The 15,509-nt window shown below is 47.6% G+C and overlaps 1 protein-coding gene across 7 annotated transcripts; it reads left to right on the top strand.

Moving 5' to 3' along the window:
• Positions 1-5,751: 5,751 nt before the first annotated feature.
• On the top strand, positions 5,752-11,154 carry GHRL (ghrelin and obestatin prepropeptide). Of its 7 annotated transcripts, XM_045493783.1 has the most exons (6): positions 5,752-6,239; positions 6,662-6,783; positions 7,023-7,139; positions 10,095-10,203; positions 10,347-10,389; positions 10,993-11,154. In XM_045493783.1, exons 2-6 carry the CDS (start codon positions 6,676-6,678, stop codon positions 11,006-11,008), a joined length of 393 nt encoding a protein of 130 aa, XP_045349739.1. In that variant the 5' UTR covers positions 5,752-6,239; positions 6,662-6,675; the 3' UTR covers positions 11,009-11,154. The 7 variants fall into 7 exon arrangements, 6 of the variants coding, with proteins under 6 accessions (XP_045349739.1, XP_045349741.1, XP_045349738.1 ...); XR_006716029.1 differs by having other exon boundaries at positions 10,095-10,389; XM_045493785.1 differs by lacking the exon at positions 10,347-10,389 and having other exon boundaries at positions 7,026-7,139.
• The last annotated feature ends 4,355 nt before the right edge of the window (positions 11,155-15,509 follow it).

The raw sequence follows: 15,509 nt of genomic DNA, 5'->3' as shown, positions 1-15,509 counted from the left end.
CAGTGAGGAAGAATAAAACTTTCACTATTTGCAGATGATATGATTATATGTAGAAAACCCACCAAAGACTCCACCAAAAAACTGCTAGCTAGAACTGATAATGAATTGAGTAAAGTCGCAGGATACAAAACCAATGTATAGAAATCTGCTGCGTTTCTAATTTTAAGTAGGCACCATGCCCAACATCAGGCTTGAACTCATAACCCTGAGATTACAAGTCATGTGCTCTACCAACTGAGCCATCCAGGCACCCCTGTTGAATGTCTATACACCAATAATGAAGCAGCAGAAAGAAAAGTTAAGGAATCAATCCCGTTTACAATTGTACCAAAAGACACTAAGATACTTAGGAATAAACCTAACCAAAGAAGTGAAAGACCTATACTCTGAAAACTATAAAACACTGATGAAAGAAACTGAACATGACACAAAGAAGTGGAAAGATGTGCGCTGTTCATGGATTGGAAGGATATTGTGAAAATGTCTATACTACCCAAAACAATATACACATTTGCAATCCCTACACAATGCAATCCCTATCAAAACACCAACATCATTTTTCACAAAACAAACAATCCTAAAATTTGTATGGAACCATAGAAGATCCCAGATACCTAAAGCAACCCTGAAAAAGAAAAAGTTAGAGGCATCACAATTCCTGACTTCAAGTTATATTACAAAGCTATAAGTGATCACTTGCACAAGAATAGACACATTGACCAATATAACAGAATAGAAAACCCAGAAATGAAGCCACAATTATATGGTCAATTAAAATTCAACAAAGCAGGAAAGAATGTCCAATGGGAAAAACAATGTCTCTTCACCAAATAGTATTGGGAAAACTGGACAGCAACATGCAAGTTAATGAACCTGGACTACTTTCTTCCACCATACACAAAAATAAATTCAAAATGGACTAAAGAGGGGTGCCTGGGTGGCTCAGTCAGTTAAGCATTTGACTTTGGCTCACAGTTCATGAGTTCGAGCCCTGCATCAGCCTGTGCTGCTTCAGATTCTGTGTCTCCCTCTCTCTCTGCCCCTCCCCCAACTCATGCTCTGTCTCTTTCACTCAAAAAAAATAAATAAAACATTAAAAAAAATTTTTTTTTAATGGACTAAAGACCTAAATGTCAGTCCCAAACCATAAAAACTCTCGAAGAGAGCACAGGCAGTAATTTTTCTGACAGCAGCCATAGCAACTTCTTTCAAGATATGTCTCCTGAGGCAGGGAAATAAAATAAAAAATAAACTATAGGTACGTATCAAAATTAAAAGCTTCTGCATAGCCAAGGAAACTATCAACAAACCTAGAAGGCAACCTAAGGAATGGGAGAAGATATTTACAAATGACATGTCTGATAAAGGATTAGTGTCCAAAATACATAAAGAACCTAAAAATCTCAACACAAAAAAAATGGATAATCCAATTTAAAAATGGGCAGAAGACATGAACAGACACTTCTCCAAAGAAAACACACAGATGGCCAATAGACACATGAAATGGTGTTCAACATCACTCATCATCAGGGAAATACAAATCACAAGTGCCAGAATGGCTAAGTCAACAACACAAGAAACAACAGATGTTGGGTGAGGATGTGGAGTAAGGGGAACCCTCTTGCACTGTTGGTGGGAATGCAAATTGGTGCAGCCACTGGTGAAAACAGAATGGAGATACCTCAAAAAGTTAAAAATAGAACTACTCTACAATCCAGCAATTGCACTAGGTGTACCCAAAGAATATAAAAACACTAATTCAAAGGGACACATTCACCCTGATGTTTGTAGCAGCTTTCTCTACAATAGCCAAACTATGGAAACAGCCCAAGCCTCCAATGACTAATGAATGGATAATGTGGTATACACACACACACACACACACACACACACACACACACTGGAATGTTACTCAGCCATAAAAAAGGATGAAATCTTGTCATCTGCAACAACATGAATGGAGGAGCTCAACAGTATAATGCTAAGTGAAATAGAGAAAGAAAAATACCTTATGATTTCACTCATATATGGAAATTAACAAAACAAACAAGCAAAATGGGGAAAAACAAAAGCCAACAAAGAAACAGACTCTTAACTACAGAGAACTGATGGTTACCAGAGGAGGGGTGGGTGGGGAGATGGGTGAAATAGGGGATGGGGATTAAGGAGGACATTTGTCATGATAAGCACTAGATGTTGTATGGAAGTGTTGAATCACTATACTGTACACCTGAAACTAATATTACTCTATATGTTGACTAACTGGGATTTAAATAAAAATTTAGGGGCGCCTGGGAGGCTCAGTTGGTTAAGTATCCTACTCCTGATTTCGGCTGAGGTCATAATCTCACAGTTCATGAGATCGAGCCCTGCGTGGGGCTCTGCACTGCACAGGACATGGAGCCTGCTTGGGGTTCTCTCTCCCTGTCTCTTGCTCTGCCCCTCCCCTACTCACACATTACCCCCCCCCCAAAATGTATAACCATTTAAAGTAAATTAATTTTTTTTAAAAATATAAACTCTGGGGCCCCACTTCAGATCAGAATCAGGTATAAAAATACCCAGTGTCCTTATAAGGTCCGCCACGAATCCAGTACAGCCCAGCACAGGCCTGCACCTGGAAACTGAGATGAGACAGCCTTGAAGTCCTCGTCCTTAGATCCCATGGCTCTTAGTGGTCCCTAGACTATGGCTTTGCTACCGGCAACACATGAAGAACGGATTCAACACAGGGTGTAGATGGGAGTTCTCTCTGGGGTTTTGAGGGGCCAGTGTACACTAAGGAAGAAACAGGGAAAGGGAAAGGGAAAGGAAGTTATTCCTGGAGGTGGTAGAGTGAAGGGAAGCAGGCCGGTGCCAGATAGACCCTTGCAGGATTAGAGACCAGGGCATATTTTAAGGCTGAGAGCAGAAGCTGTTGGGGAGGAAGATTGAAAGTAGGAGAAACTAACTCTTGGGGCCCCAGCACCATGACGGCAGGACAACGGGAAGCCTCGGTTGGAAAGACCTGGCTCGGACAGCTGGAGGCATGGAAGAGAGCATGGCTAAGCTTGTGGGAGTTGCAAGAATGATACTCATGATTACCTAGAATGGTGCTGTCCAGTACAGCAGCCACAAGCCACATGCAGCTACTAAGCACTGGAAATAAGGCCAGTGTGAGCAGAGATGTACTGGAAAAAGTTTAAGGTGCACTGAATTTTGAAGATTTCGTAAAAAGAAAAGCAGTGTCTGGTATCTCATTAAGCATTTTGTAGACTGATTACACATCAAACTGATATTTTAGATTTATTAGATTAAAGAAAATATATTAAGTTGATTTCACTGGGTTTTACATTTCCTAATGAAATTTAAAATACTTATGAGGCTCTTGAGGCTGGCATGGTATTTCTATTGAACAATGCCAACCTAAAAGTATGGAAACCAAGACAAAAAAGAAATCCCACCAGAAAAAAATTTCTATCTATAACCCCATCACCAAAAAATAAAAACCTCTTTCTACAACCCCAAAATCTGCCTCATTCAGACAAGAGGTTTGGCCAAACTGATGAAAAAAGTGCTACACAAGCCAACTAATTGTCAGTAGAAATGAAAGTGTAGTAGAAAGTGTATAATTTGTTCTCAGACACCATTTACATACAGCAATTAATTCAGAGATGATGAGTGCTTCCCATCCATTCATTAAGGCAGGCCCGCAAGGCCCCACAATGGGAAAGAAATCACCAGCCAGCAAGCAGTCCACAAGAAGCATGTGCAATGAGCACCCGCTAAGTTCTGGGAAAGACACAGGACAGGGAGGGGCCAAACTGGCCTTGAGATGATCCATACTTGAAAGGAATGAGGAAGAAAATGAGCCTCGGGAAAGTCAGTCCTTTCCCTGAGTCACACTGTCTTCCTCCAGACTCCCCTTGGCTCCAATGTGCATACGTTCCTCACCGCATGCCTGTCTCCGCTTCCATGACTATGAGTGGGCAGCGAGGAAAGTTCTGGGTGTCCCCTGGCTCCTTCCTCAACAGTTCCGACATCCATCAGATGTTCCTCCCTCCCCCTACCAGCCTCGACTCTGTGGTATGTGGTTAGGGTCATTCCCGACACACTGGCCACCTCTCTATCCCCCAAAGATAACAGAGCGAGCAGGGTGTTTGCTGGCCAGTAGCCTTATCTAGGATCAACACTGGCAGCTCCTGCATCCGGATTAGGCAGAGGCTTCATGTCTCAGCAGGTGCCTGGTCACCATAGTTGGGTCTGTGAGGGCTTCTGTTTGGCTTTCCTTTTGGGAAAGGGGCTCTGAAAAAGCTGCAAATCTTCTCCAAGAACTCCAGATTTGTCCACACCCAGGAGCCAAGAGATCTAAGCTCAGGTGGCTGACAAGGGGGAAGGCCTCCTGGAAACATGCTCACATTCTGCTGGGGCTAAAGGAGGGATTCCAGCCCTTATGGCAATCTGGCAATGAGAGGTTTTCCACAAAAAGGTACTTAGTCCCCCACCTTCTATTAAGGGGCTTAGTCCAGACCCTCCCGTGCCTCCAATGTCCCTAGAGACTCTACAAGGGTCCAGTGCTCCCTTTAAGTCAGGTGGCCAGTCATTTGATGACCAGCCTTCTATTGCCTTGATAGCCTAACTGCATCCCCTGCCCCAATCCCACCCCTCTCACAGCAAGCAGATTTTTCTGGAATCCCAGGTTTGCTGTGCAATCAGGATGGTCTATCAGGGAAGACACTGACCTAGCAGCCAGGAACCTGGGAAGCCAGCATCTGCCACTGAAGGCTGTGTGGCTTTGAGGGGACTGGGGCCTTTTTGGTGTTCAGTGTTCCTTCCAGTGAAATCAAAGCTCAGCCTCCCAGCTCTTCAAGGTCTTCCCAACTCTTGTATTCTACAATCCTGTCACTCCTCTGTTCAAGAACCTTCCGGGGCCTCTCTCTTGCAGAAAACGCCCAAATTCCTTGAGCTAGCAAGGCCTTCAAGGCCGTGTATAACCTGACCCAGAACCATCTTCTAGGCCTCTCCTGATGACACCCTTCCCCCCGCCCACAGACACCCTTATCCAAGGCAGCCAACTTTCTAATCTTTACCCCAAACGCTCTACATACACCCATGCCTTCTGTTCACCTTTGCTCACACCAGGTGATGCCCTCCCTTCCATTTTCACCTTCTGCCTCTTTCAAGGAGCCCTTCCTGATCTCCCAGCTCTGAGCCCCTGAGCCCCAGCACGAAGAGAGTTCCTGCTCAGAAATGCTACAATTTCTGTGGAGGCAACTCATTTAGCCCTTAGGAGTCACTGCCTGGGCATCCAGTTAGATGAAGCTCTCCAGACAGGGAAGGATTCCCCTGTGATGTTAATTAACTCCTCATCCAAGAATGTGTGACTACAGCATACACTTGCAAATCCCACTGGCCAGAACAGAAGGGGCAGTCATGTGCATGACACCTCAGAAGATTTCACATCCATCACCTCATGTCATCCTCAAAGCCACTCTGAGGAGCGGCTCTGACACAAGGCAGATTACTAGTCATCTGCCCGGGGCCCATCACCCTGGGAGTAGTCACCTGTGCCAGCACTGGGCCATAGCTCTTCTACCTCCAGGGCCAGTCTGTTCCCTCTCAGAACCTGGCTAGGGGAAGGGAGACAAGGCAAGATGTCAGGAAACACCAAGGCAAACCGACGCATTCTGGAAACGATCCTCATGCCGCCTCCTCTGAAAGGACGGTCAGGAGCCTGTGTCACCGTCCCTCCCAGCAGACTCCTCATTCTATCATGGCACTTCCCTGCTTGGGGAAGCGTGAAACTTTCCAGAGTCAGGATCCCCATGAGCTCCAGAGGTTTGTGGAAGCCAAAGCAGCATCAGTCACAGAAAATAACATGTTGGGGCTGGAAAAACTCTTAAAAATCTGGTAACCATCACCTCATTCTAGCCAGGAAGAAGAGGAATTTCAGAAGGGGAGTATGCAGAGCAGCAGAGAACAGCAAAGCTGACCTGGACCCCTGAACCGCCTCCCCCCTCCCACCTGAACCAGAGTTGGGACCACTTGGTGACAGCTGGAGCAGGTGCCAACGCAGCAATCTCTCGAAGCATGTGACCTCCACTGCTGATTTCTACCCAGAGGACACAAGCATATGAGTTCCCAAAGAATGTAAAGCAGCCACAGGAAGTTAGGAAGAGGTTGCTAGTTTAAAACAAACACAGGGCTTCCTACATAAGGACCAGACAGCTACCGGGCACCACTTCCACCAGGAACCCCAGGTAGGTACTCTCTCTCTACTCTTCGTGTGTGGGTTTATGGGTTTAATTTACTGTGACTGCTGGCCATTCACGGGCCCAAATGAACAAAGGGGAGGCTGCACAACGTGGGGCGGCTGGAGCCCCCCAAGCCCCTGTATCCCCCAGGGACTCTGCTGGCCCAGCTTCATGATCCTTCATTAAGAAATTCAGCACAAGCTCCCTGGGGCCCAGGACAAACATGGGGAGTCTCACTGCTCAACAGCCTGGGAATAGAGGGCACACATCCTTTAATTCGCTTCTACCTGGCGACAGTGAACAGAGGGAGCCCCTCTCTCAGGGGTAGGAAGAGCTTCTCTACTCTGCAGTGACATCCCAGGGCCACCTGATCTGGGGCACAGGGAGACAGGGGAGGGCCCACTGCCTGGAGACCATCTGTCCTCCAGGTCCACCTGACACCATGCCCTCCCCGGGGACCGTGTGCAGCCTGCTGCTCTTCAGCGTGCTGTGGGCAGACTTGGCCATGGCAGGCTCCAGCTTCCTGAGCCCCGAACACCAGAAAGTACAGGTAAGATGTCTCCCCACAAAGCCCCACATTCGAATTGGGGTATCTCATCCCAGCCTTGCCATGTAGCTGCCAGCTGTGTGACCTGGGCAGTGGCTCAAACTCTCTGGGCTTCAGCTACCTCCAAGAGCACAAAGGAGGAATCTGGGTCTGACCATAGGTTCACACCTCACTCTGCTTCCAGAAGTATACGGGGGAGAGGGAGAGGGTTGGGGCCCTAAAAAGAGAATACCTCTTTCCAGCAGAGAAAGGAATCCAAGAAGCCACCAGCCAAACTGCAGCCCCGAGCTCTAGAAGGCTTGATCCACCCAGAAGACACAAGTCAAGTGGAAGGGGCACAGGATGAACTAGAAATCCGGGTTGGTTCCTCTGCAGTTTTATGCTTTTGTGGCAGTGGACGGGAGGAGGGAGGAGGAGGGCAGGCTATGAACGGGGATCCACCTACCGACTACTTAAGAAATGTAAAATAGCACAAAACAGTTGACCCTGAACTGGCTCCAGGTCTTTTCCCATCAGGAGGCAAATGTCTAAGAGAAAGGACTTTGCTACAACAGAATGGGACAGGGACCGGAGCCATGAGCAGGACAGCAGGGGTGCTAGCTGACACCAGATGATTTCAAAGGGGAGCCAGCACGCATGTTGCCAAGACAGACAGCCAGGGAGAGTCGGCTGGTCATGGACTGAAGGCATTTCCCCACAGAAAACTCGTGGCCTCTGGGCCTCTCCAGCCTTTCCTGGGGCTGGAGCGTATGCAGATGGCACCCTGGACAGGCCAGCTACCACCAGCCCATCTCTGGTGGCCCCTCACCAACCCCCATCTGTAGACAATGACAGGATCGGTGGGGCTTATCATGGCTCCGACAAATCCTGCCCGAGGTGAGGAGCAAGCTTGGAAATAAAGAGAACATGAGGACAGAGAGGGAGTAAAGGGATTTTGTAGGGGTTCTCCATGCAACTTTCCTGAAAGGCTGGCTGTGGTTAAGGCGATGGTTCTGACAAGCATTCAGATGACAGATGCCTCCATGCAGTGGAACCAGAATTCCCCTGGGGGAGTCTTTAATTATCGCACTGCTTGTGTCTATTGACCGGGATCTCATCTGCAAACTGTCTTTCCCTTATCGCACACCATTTAATCTCTACAACAACCTGTGAGGTAAGTAGGGCTGACATTATTGCCCTTGTGGTAGAGACGAGGAAAAGAAGTTCAGAGGTGAGCACACGTGCCTGACACGCCACAGCCAGTGTGTGGCAGAGGCGGGACCTGCAGTCACGGCTGACTCCAGCTCCCAAGCCCCCTTTCCCCTCACTGGTCTGGCAAACGGAGCATGCACAGTGACCCAAGAACGCCCTTCCCTGGTCTCTTCTGGCCCGAGAAGCTGGAGTGTGTCCTGCCTTGGCCTCCCTCCCTCCCGCCAGCTTCTTCTAGCAAAAAAGGATGAGCTCCCAACCCCTGCTCTCAGACCCTCAGCAGAACCAAGGGGTGCTCTCAGGTGCCTCCTCCACACCACATGTGAGAGCCCCATTCGATTCCTACAAATCCTCAAACTGGGGAATTTCCTGGTGAGATCGGCAGCCCCTGTGGCTGATACTCACCCCAGTCGGGCTAATGCTCAGTTTGCTCAGACAGGGAAGAGGTTTCAGTGGCTTGATGACTCAAGGCAGAGATGGGATGACCAGAAGTTTCCAGTTCCCACAAAGGCTGGCCTTGGAAGAGGTGGACTGTGCTGCCTCAACTAGAACCTGAAATCTGGAGCTGACAGAGGTGGGGAGGCCTGCATCCCTGGCTGCAGGGCTCTGGACCTACTGCCTGAGCCCCTCCTGCACTGGGGCTCCACCTGTCCCATCCTGGGCCCCCACCGTCCCCCAGACACGTTCCTCCCGGAATCGACTTTCAGAGCCGTAAGACTTTTGAGACCAAGTCCTGTCCTTTCCCCCGGCGCCCCCCATCCCTGACAGAACTCATGAGGCACTGAGGCCAAATGGGCCTTTTCAAGTCACCAGAAGCAAACCTCCCCATCAGCAGTTGCCATGTGGCCGCCCAGTTCCGGGTGCCCTGCCAGCCAGCAGGCCCCCAGACCCATGCTCATGTGGTTCCCAAGAAGTCTGTTCAGGTCACCTGTCAGCCACAGGATGGAAGAGAAAGAAATAATTGCCCATGGGAGAGAACAGACGGTCCAAAGTTTCCTAAAATATCAATCATGTCCTTCCCCACTCTCTCCACCTTCACAGTGGAGACGAGGAAGGTCAGTTTTTTCAACAAGCAGCTAATTGTTTTTCTCACAACCTCTTGGAGCACGTCTGCTCATGTGTGAAATGAGAATGATGGTGGTACCTGCTGGCAGAGAGGCCCGGAGGACTGCACCCGGCGCGGAGGCAACGCCTTGGCCAGCCTGGCAGAGACAAGGGGGCTCCACGCTGGGCGTCACTGCAGCCCTGGACCGGACGAGGCTCCAGGGCAGGCGGCAGAAGGACCAATGACCAAAGGCTCCCTCCCACCACCAGGATCCCCTCAGTGACTTGTTCAGACATCTCGGTGACCAGCATGCAGGTTGCCAGGTACCAAGGCAGCTACTAGAGGAACAGAGATAAGGATACAGTCTGCTCTTAAGTAGGGGAATCCATGATGTGGCTGCAAACAGAGCTCTTCCCCATTTACCCAAAGCTGAGCTTCAATAAATCATTTGCTAGTGTGCTGACAGAGCTGGGAAAATAGGGTGCTCCCCTGGAGAAGGGAAGAGACAGAGGCACAGAAAGAGGGGGCATTTGGCTCAGAGCATCTTTCCAGGCAAAGGTCAGCTTCTTGTCTAACTTCCCATGGAACAAGGAAAGACCTATGCCCAAGAGAGGAAGAATGGCTGGGAGAGAAGGTGGGGGCAGATGAGGGGCAGAGACCACCACCCGGGCTACTGCTAGGACACTGGCAAGACCCACTGTCCTCCCGGTCTCCCTACTGGAGTCTGAAATTCTACCATTGGCAACCTCAAACTTAGGTCTTCCAAAATTATAAGGGGGAGTGGGAGCAATCTCGGGAACCCCATAGCTTTTATGAGCAACCTCACTAGAGGTAAGCAAAGAGTACAAGGTAAGTCTCCTGAAGATGGCAGGGGCGGGAAGAACAGGCCTAAGAAGGCGAGTAATCTGGCTGAGCAGCCTCTCACTGGCACCTGCTGGGCCCGCACACCCTCCTCCCTCCCTGTCCCTGTGATGAGACCCGGAGAGCCCAGGAAATCCTTTGGGAGGCCTGTGTGTTTGGGGCAGAGGTGGGAGGGTGTGACCTCTGACACTTCCTGGGTCTTCCCCACCCCTCCTCCTAGTTCAACGCCCCTTTTGATGTTGGAATCAAGCTGTCAGGGGCTCAGTACCACCAGCATGGCCAGGCGCTGGGGAAGTTTCTTCAGGACGTCCTTTGGGAAGAGGCCGATGGTAAGTCATTGCCCCAGTCAGGTCACTTCAGTCTCCATGGAGTCCCAAATGGAGCTCAGCCTATGGGTGACACAAGAGAAGTTTTCTTCCCCTACCACTGCCTCGCAAAGAGCTTCTAATTCTTCCTTCCCAAATGTCTGCAGGAGAGCAGACTGGGCTGGGATTTCCAAGTGGCTCAGAAGAGAGGTGAACACAGTCTTTGTATTTCAAGAGCACGCTCACTATGTTCCAAGAACTAGCACACTAACTTTGGGGCCCAGGGAACCCCAATATCCTAACCATAAAATGCAGCTAACACTCACTGTGAGTGCATAAAATTATACCTTTATTATATAACTTCACCTCGTGAACAAAAGGAATTAGTGCTATCATCAGAATAGGCTCTTCTGCAGCCAGTGAAGCAAAGATTTCTTGCTTTTGTTCTGAATCCCTTCTTGGCTTATAAAAACAAACCATTCATTTGTTCCTGGTCACGGGGGCCAACACCTGCCTTTGGAAGCACATTACAACCTGCAAAGCACTTCCCTAACTAACACGGTGTCACCCTGTACCCCCACCAACCACATGAGGTAGGCAGGGAGCATGGCACTTACCTGGGGGGTGCAGAGAAGGAAACCGAGGCTCGGCTTTTAGGTGACAAGATCAACTCACACAGTCCACACGCCAAGGCCAATGCCTCCTCCCCGCATTACAACACACCACCTCCGACATCGCCATTGTGGAAGAAAAGCCATCTATGATGGCACTGGCAGGACAGTGGACACTGAATTTTGACCTCTTCCTTTTCAGAGGTCCTGGCAGATGAGTGATCATCCACTAGAACGACCCACTTGCTTTCCTCCCAACCTGACAGCGCCCACCTGGCTTTTAAACTGTTTCTGCAACAACACCCAGTCCTGAGTGGTACTAGCTTAAGAGGTGAATAAACATTCATGCTGTATGCCGAACATTCAAAATGGAAATTTATTTCACCAGAGGAAAACTTCACATTTCATTGAAAAAAAAATTTTTTTTTTTTAATCTATGGTCAGTACGAAGAGCAAGGAGGGATAGGTAGTAAGGCAGGTGTGCATACTTAGGAAACCAAGAGAGGGAGGGGAGGAGAAAGGGAGGGAACAGAAGACAGACTGTTTTTTTTAAAATACCACAGCTTCCTGAGCACAGTGAAGTTACAATGAGAGCTATTTAGCAATCAGCAAGGATGGGGGACCAGGAAACTTCAGGTGACATTATCAGAGCCAACATCCACTGAAGTGGCATCCAAGATCAGAACAGGATCCTGGGAATGTGAAGGCATGAGTATGAAGTTATACATAACTGGGGTGCTTACAACGGCTACTAGCCACTGCTAGACAGGGCTGAAATAACCATTTCTCCTTCCTCCCTGTCCCCTCCCGAAAAGACACGGCAAAGCAGATGCCACCTCACGTAGGCCAGGCTGGGCACTGCCTCGGGGTACTTCACTGATACCAGGCAGGTGTTCCTAAACACTTTCAACTCCAGCTCACAGCTGAATTGAGACTTGATCCTTAAGTTCCACAACTTAGTTCCACCAAAGATACCAGCCTTCTCAGGAGGAATGTCAGTTATCAGTGATTTACACTTCCACATAAAACGTGTGAACTGTCTTTGAAGAGCTGGTGATGACAGATGATGGGTGAATCACTAAGGAGAGAAAAAGGTAAAGAACGAGGAGGCTCCAAATATAAGCACTGCCAATACCTATTAGAAACATGTAGGCCGACCCTCTACACGGAGTTGGGGTAACATGCAGAGCCCGGAAAAGCCTTTATCAGGGTGCTGGAGGAGGCACGTATCTTCTCGAGTAAAACTATCATCGCCTGGCACTGAAGGCACAGCCCCACTGGCACTAACCACTGATCACACTTGGCAGGCACACTGAAATCCAACTGCCACCCTCAGCAACGAACACCACGTGCACCCTGGAACATCACCATCATCTGAGAACCTCTTAGAAATGCAGAATCTTGACCCAACTGTACCAGGATCTGTATTTTAACAAGATCCTTGGGCTAATAAACAGCTTTTTTAAAGGGGCTGAGAGACAACTGGATCCTATTCAATTCAGGCAGGACAGCACACAGTAGAACCAGATCACCCACCCGGCACAAACTGGTGTCAATTCTCATATAAAATCTCATATAAAACTTCTGAAAATTCACACCTGGCCAGGTGATATCAACAGAACTGAGAAAACATCATGCTCACTTACCTCCTCCCATTTCTCTAGCCCCAGGCTTGCCATCATGTCCATCCCTTATGCCTACCACACACACATACTTGCGTCTCCCAGAGGTCTAGACACTGACTATATGACTACATGGGCACTTTGCACACCAAATCCTTGCTTCTGAAAGCATCTACCTCTAAACCTCAGTAGTAAGATTGAAAAGCATTATTCACCATATAAAGAATTTAAGGTACTGGTGAACACAGTGGGAGAAGAGAGGGAAGAGGGAGAAAGGCAGTAGAAATGCAGGGAAATGACCTTCCTCAGCCTCCAGATGGCCACCCCCTAGGCACTGATGTAGAGACTAGCACACTATCCTGGAGATTAGCCACATCCTTAAGCTCTATAACTTAGTAGGGGTGCAACTCTGATCATCACTAACCAGGCCCACGGCCCTTTTTTTTCTTCCTAGAAGTGAGTCACTTACATATAACACCCAGTGTCCTCCTTAATGCCCATCACCCCTTTAGCTCTTCCCCCCGCCCACCCAACACCCCACCAACAACCCTCAGTTTGTTCTCTGTACTTGGCAGTCTCTTACAGTTTGTTTCCCTGTTTTTATATTATTTTTGCTTCCCTTCCCTTATGTTCATCTGTTTCATATCTTAAATTCCACATGAGCAAAATCATGGGATATTTGTCTTTTTCTGACTTAATTTTGCTTAGCATAATACACTCTAGTTCTATCCATGTTGTTGGGAATAGCAAGATTTCATTCTTTTTCATCACTGAGTAATATTCCATTAAATATATATACCACATCTTTATCCATTTATCTGTCAATGGACATTTGGGTTCTTTCCATACTTTGGCTACTGTCAATAGTGCTGCTATAAACATTGGGGTGCACGTACCCCTTCGAATCAGCATTTTGGTATCCTTTGGATAAACAGTGCAATTGCTGGGTTGTAGGATAGTTCTGTTTTTAATTTTTTGAGGAACCTCCATACTTTTTCCAGAGCGGCTGCACCAGTTTGCATTCCCACCAGCAGTGTAAAAGGGTTCCCCTTTCTCCACATTCTCACCAACATCCGTTATTGCTTGAGTTGTTCATGTTAGCCATTCTGACAGCTGTAAGGTGGTATCTCATTGTGCTTTTGATTTGTATTTCCCTGATGAGTGATGTTGAGCATCTTTTCATGTGTCTGTTAGCCATCTGGATGTCTTCTTTGGAGAAGTGTCTATTCATGTCTTCTGCCTACTTTGTCACTGGATTATTTGGTTTTTTGGGGGTGTTGAGTTTGGTAAGGTCTTTATAGATTTTGGATACTAATCCTTTATCTAATACGTCATTTGCAAGTATCTTCTCCCCTTCCGTCGGTTGCCTTTTAGTTTTGCTGACTGTTTTCTTCACTGTCAGCCCTCTTCTCAATAGCCAGAGGAGGATCCAAGGCTCACACATGGTCAAAGTGGTCTAGGAAGGCAGCTGGCAACCCAAGAAGCATGCATGGATTGAGCTCAAGGCAGCATGGGTGTCAGGCCATGAGGGGAATACGGTCACCTGATGCTTCCAAAACAAAGACAAGGGCTAACTCCTCTTGCAAAGGACTCACAAGCACTCTCCCACTTACCTAGGTGATTTGTGGAAGAAACACATGCTGGGGGGTACAGGAGTGGACATTACAGAGGACACTTGTTGGATGAGCACTGGGTGTTATACTGAAGTGATGAATTACGGGAATCTACTCCTGAAGCCAAGACCACACTGTATGTTAGCTAACTTGAGAATAAAAAAAAATAAATTGAGTGAATGACAAAAAGAAAAGAAAAAGAAAAGAAATAGATGCTGAGCACCCACTGTGGAACAAGTACTCTCACTCCTGGGCCAGGGAGCATGATGTGATGCAAAGCTAGGACCTTCAGCCTGACCCAAATTTGAATCCCAGAGGTATGATCCAGACCAAGACAATGAATTTCTCAGGCTCATCGCACGTAAAACACCTATTTCCCTGGGTCACTATCAAGACTGAATATAGTATCCCCCACACAGACACCAGGCACATAGCAGGCATTCATTTATTCGAACCATCACCATTTACTGCATGTCTGCTGTGCACCAGGCATTGTTCTATAAACTTATATGTACTCAACGTAGTCGCAGTTAACTTGCACAAGCCCACTTAAGAGGGAGAAAACAGAAGTTCAGAGAAGTTAGTAACTTTCCAAAGTCAACCAGCAAATCTGTTGCTGACTCCTATCCAGAGCTATGGTACCTGGGTTTATCTTTAATCCCTGCTTCCCTTGCCTGACTGCCTATGATCCAAGGGGCTTCTTTTGTTTTTCATTTTCCTTCATAATACACCGAAGTGGGGTGAGGACAATTTCAAGTCAACAACTGACAAATAAAATTTAGCAGAGGAAACACTTGAGAAAATGTAGCATTTCCAAAATGGTCCTAGGTCAGCCTTTTAAAAAATTTTTTAATGTTTATTTTGAGAGAGCGAGCGCGCACAAACAGGGGAGGGGCTAGAGAGAAGGAGACACAGATTCCCAGTAAGGCTCCGTACCATCACTGCAGAGACCGATGCTGGGCTCAAACTCACAAACTGTGAGATTATGACTAGGTCAGCTTTCTTAAACCCATGCCTCCATGCATCATTTAATGATGCCACTAGCTTAAGTTTCTCTGAAAGAGCATGCATTTATCCCTGGGGGAAGCGACATATTTGCTGGGGGAAAAAAATCCTCCTTATAAAAAACTTTGGTTTTGGAGCATAAAAAAAAAACTTTTTATAATATACCTGCTACCTTAGTACAGTAACATGTATTTAACTTACTATACACTTATAGGTGTGTGCTCAGACATTCATCTGACAGCGTGCAAATGTAAGAATGAAGACCCACACTTAGTTACCTTCTTTAATCTGGATACGCCCCCAACCATCACTGACGAATGAGCGCTCACTGTGATCCAGGGGCTGGCCGGCCACTGACCAACACTTCGGCCATCTCTGTTTGATGCAGTCTGTTCCGTCACTATGTAGCTCAGTGGCCATTTGCCCTTATTTTATAAAACTGATGCAAACGTGAACATGCTGACGGTAAACAATTAGTA

This window comes from Leopardus geoffroyi, chromosome A2 (assembly GCF_018350155.1).
Source record: "Leopardus geoffroyi isolate Oge1 chromosome A2, O.geoffroyi_Oge1_pat1.0, whole genome shotgun sequence".
NCBI lineage: Eukaryota > Metazoa > Chordata > Mammalia > Carnivora > Felidae > Leopardus > Leopardus geoffroyi.
The sequence above is the reverse complement of the archived record's forward strand: the minus strand, read 5'-3'. Positions and strand labels throughout refer to the sequence as shown.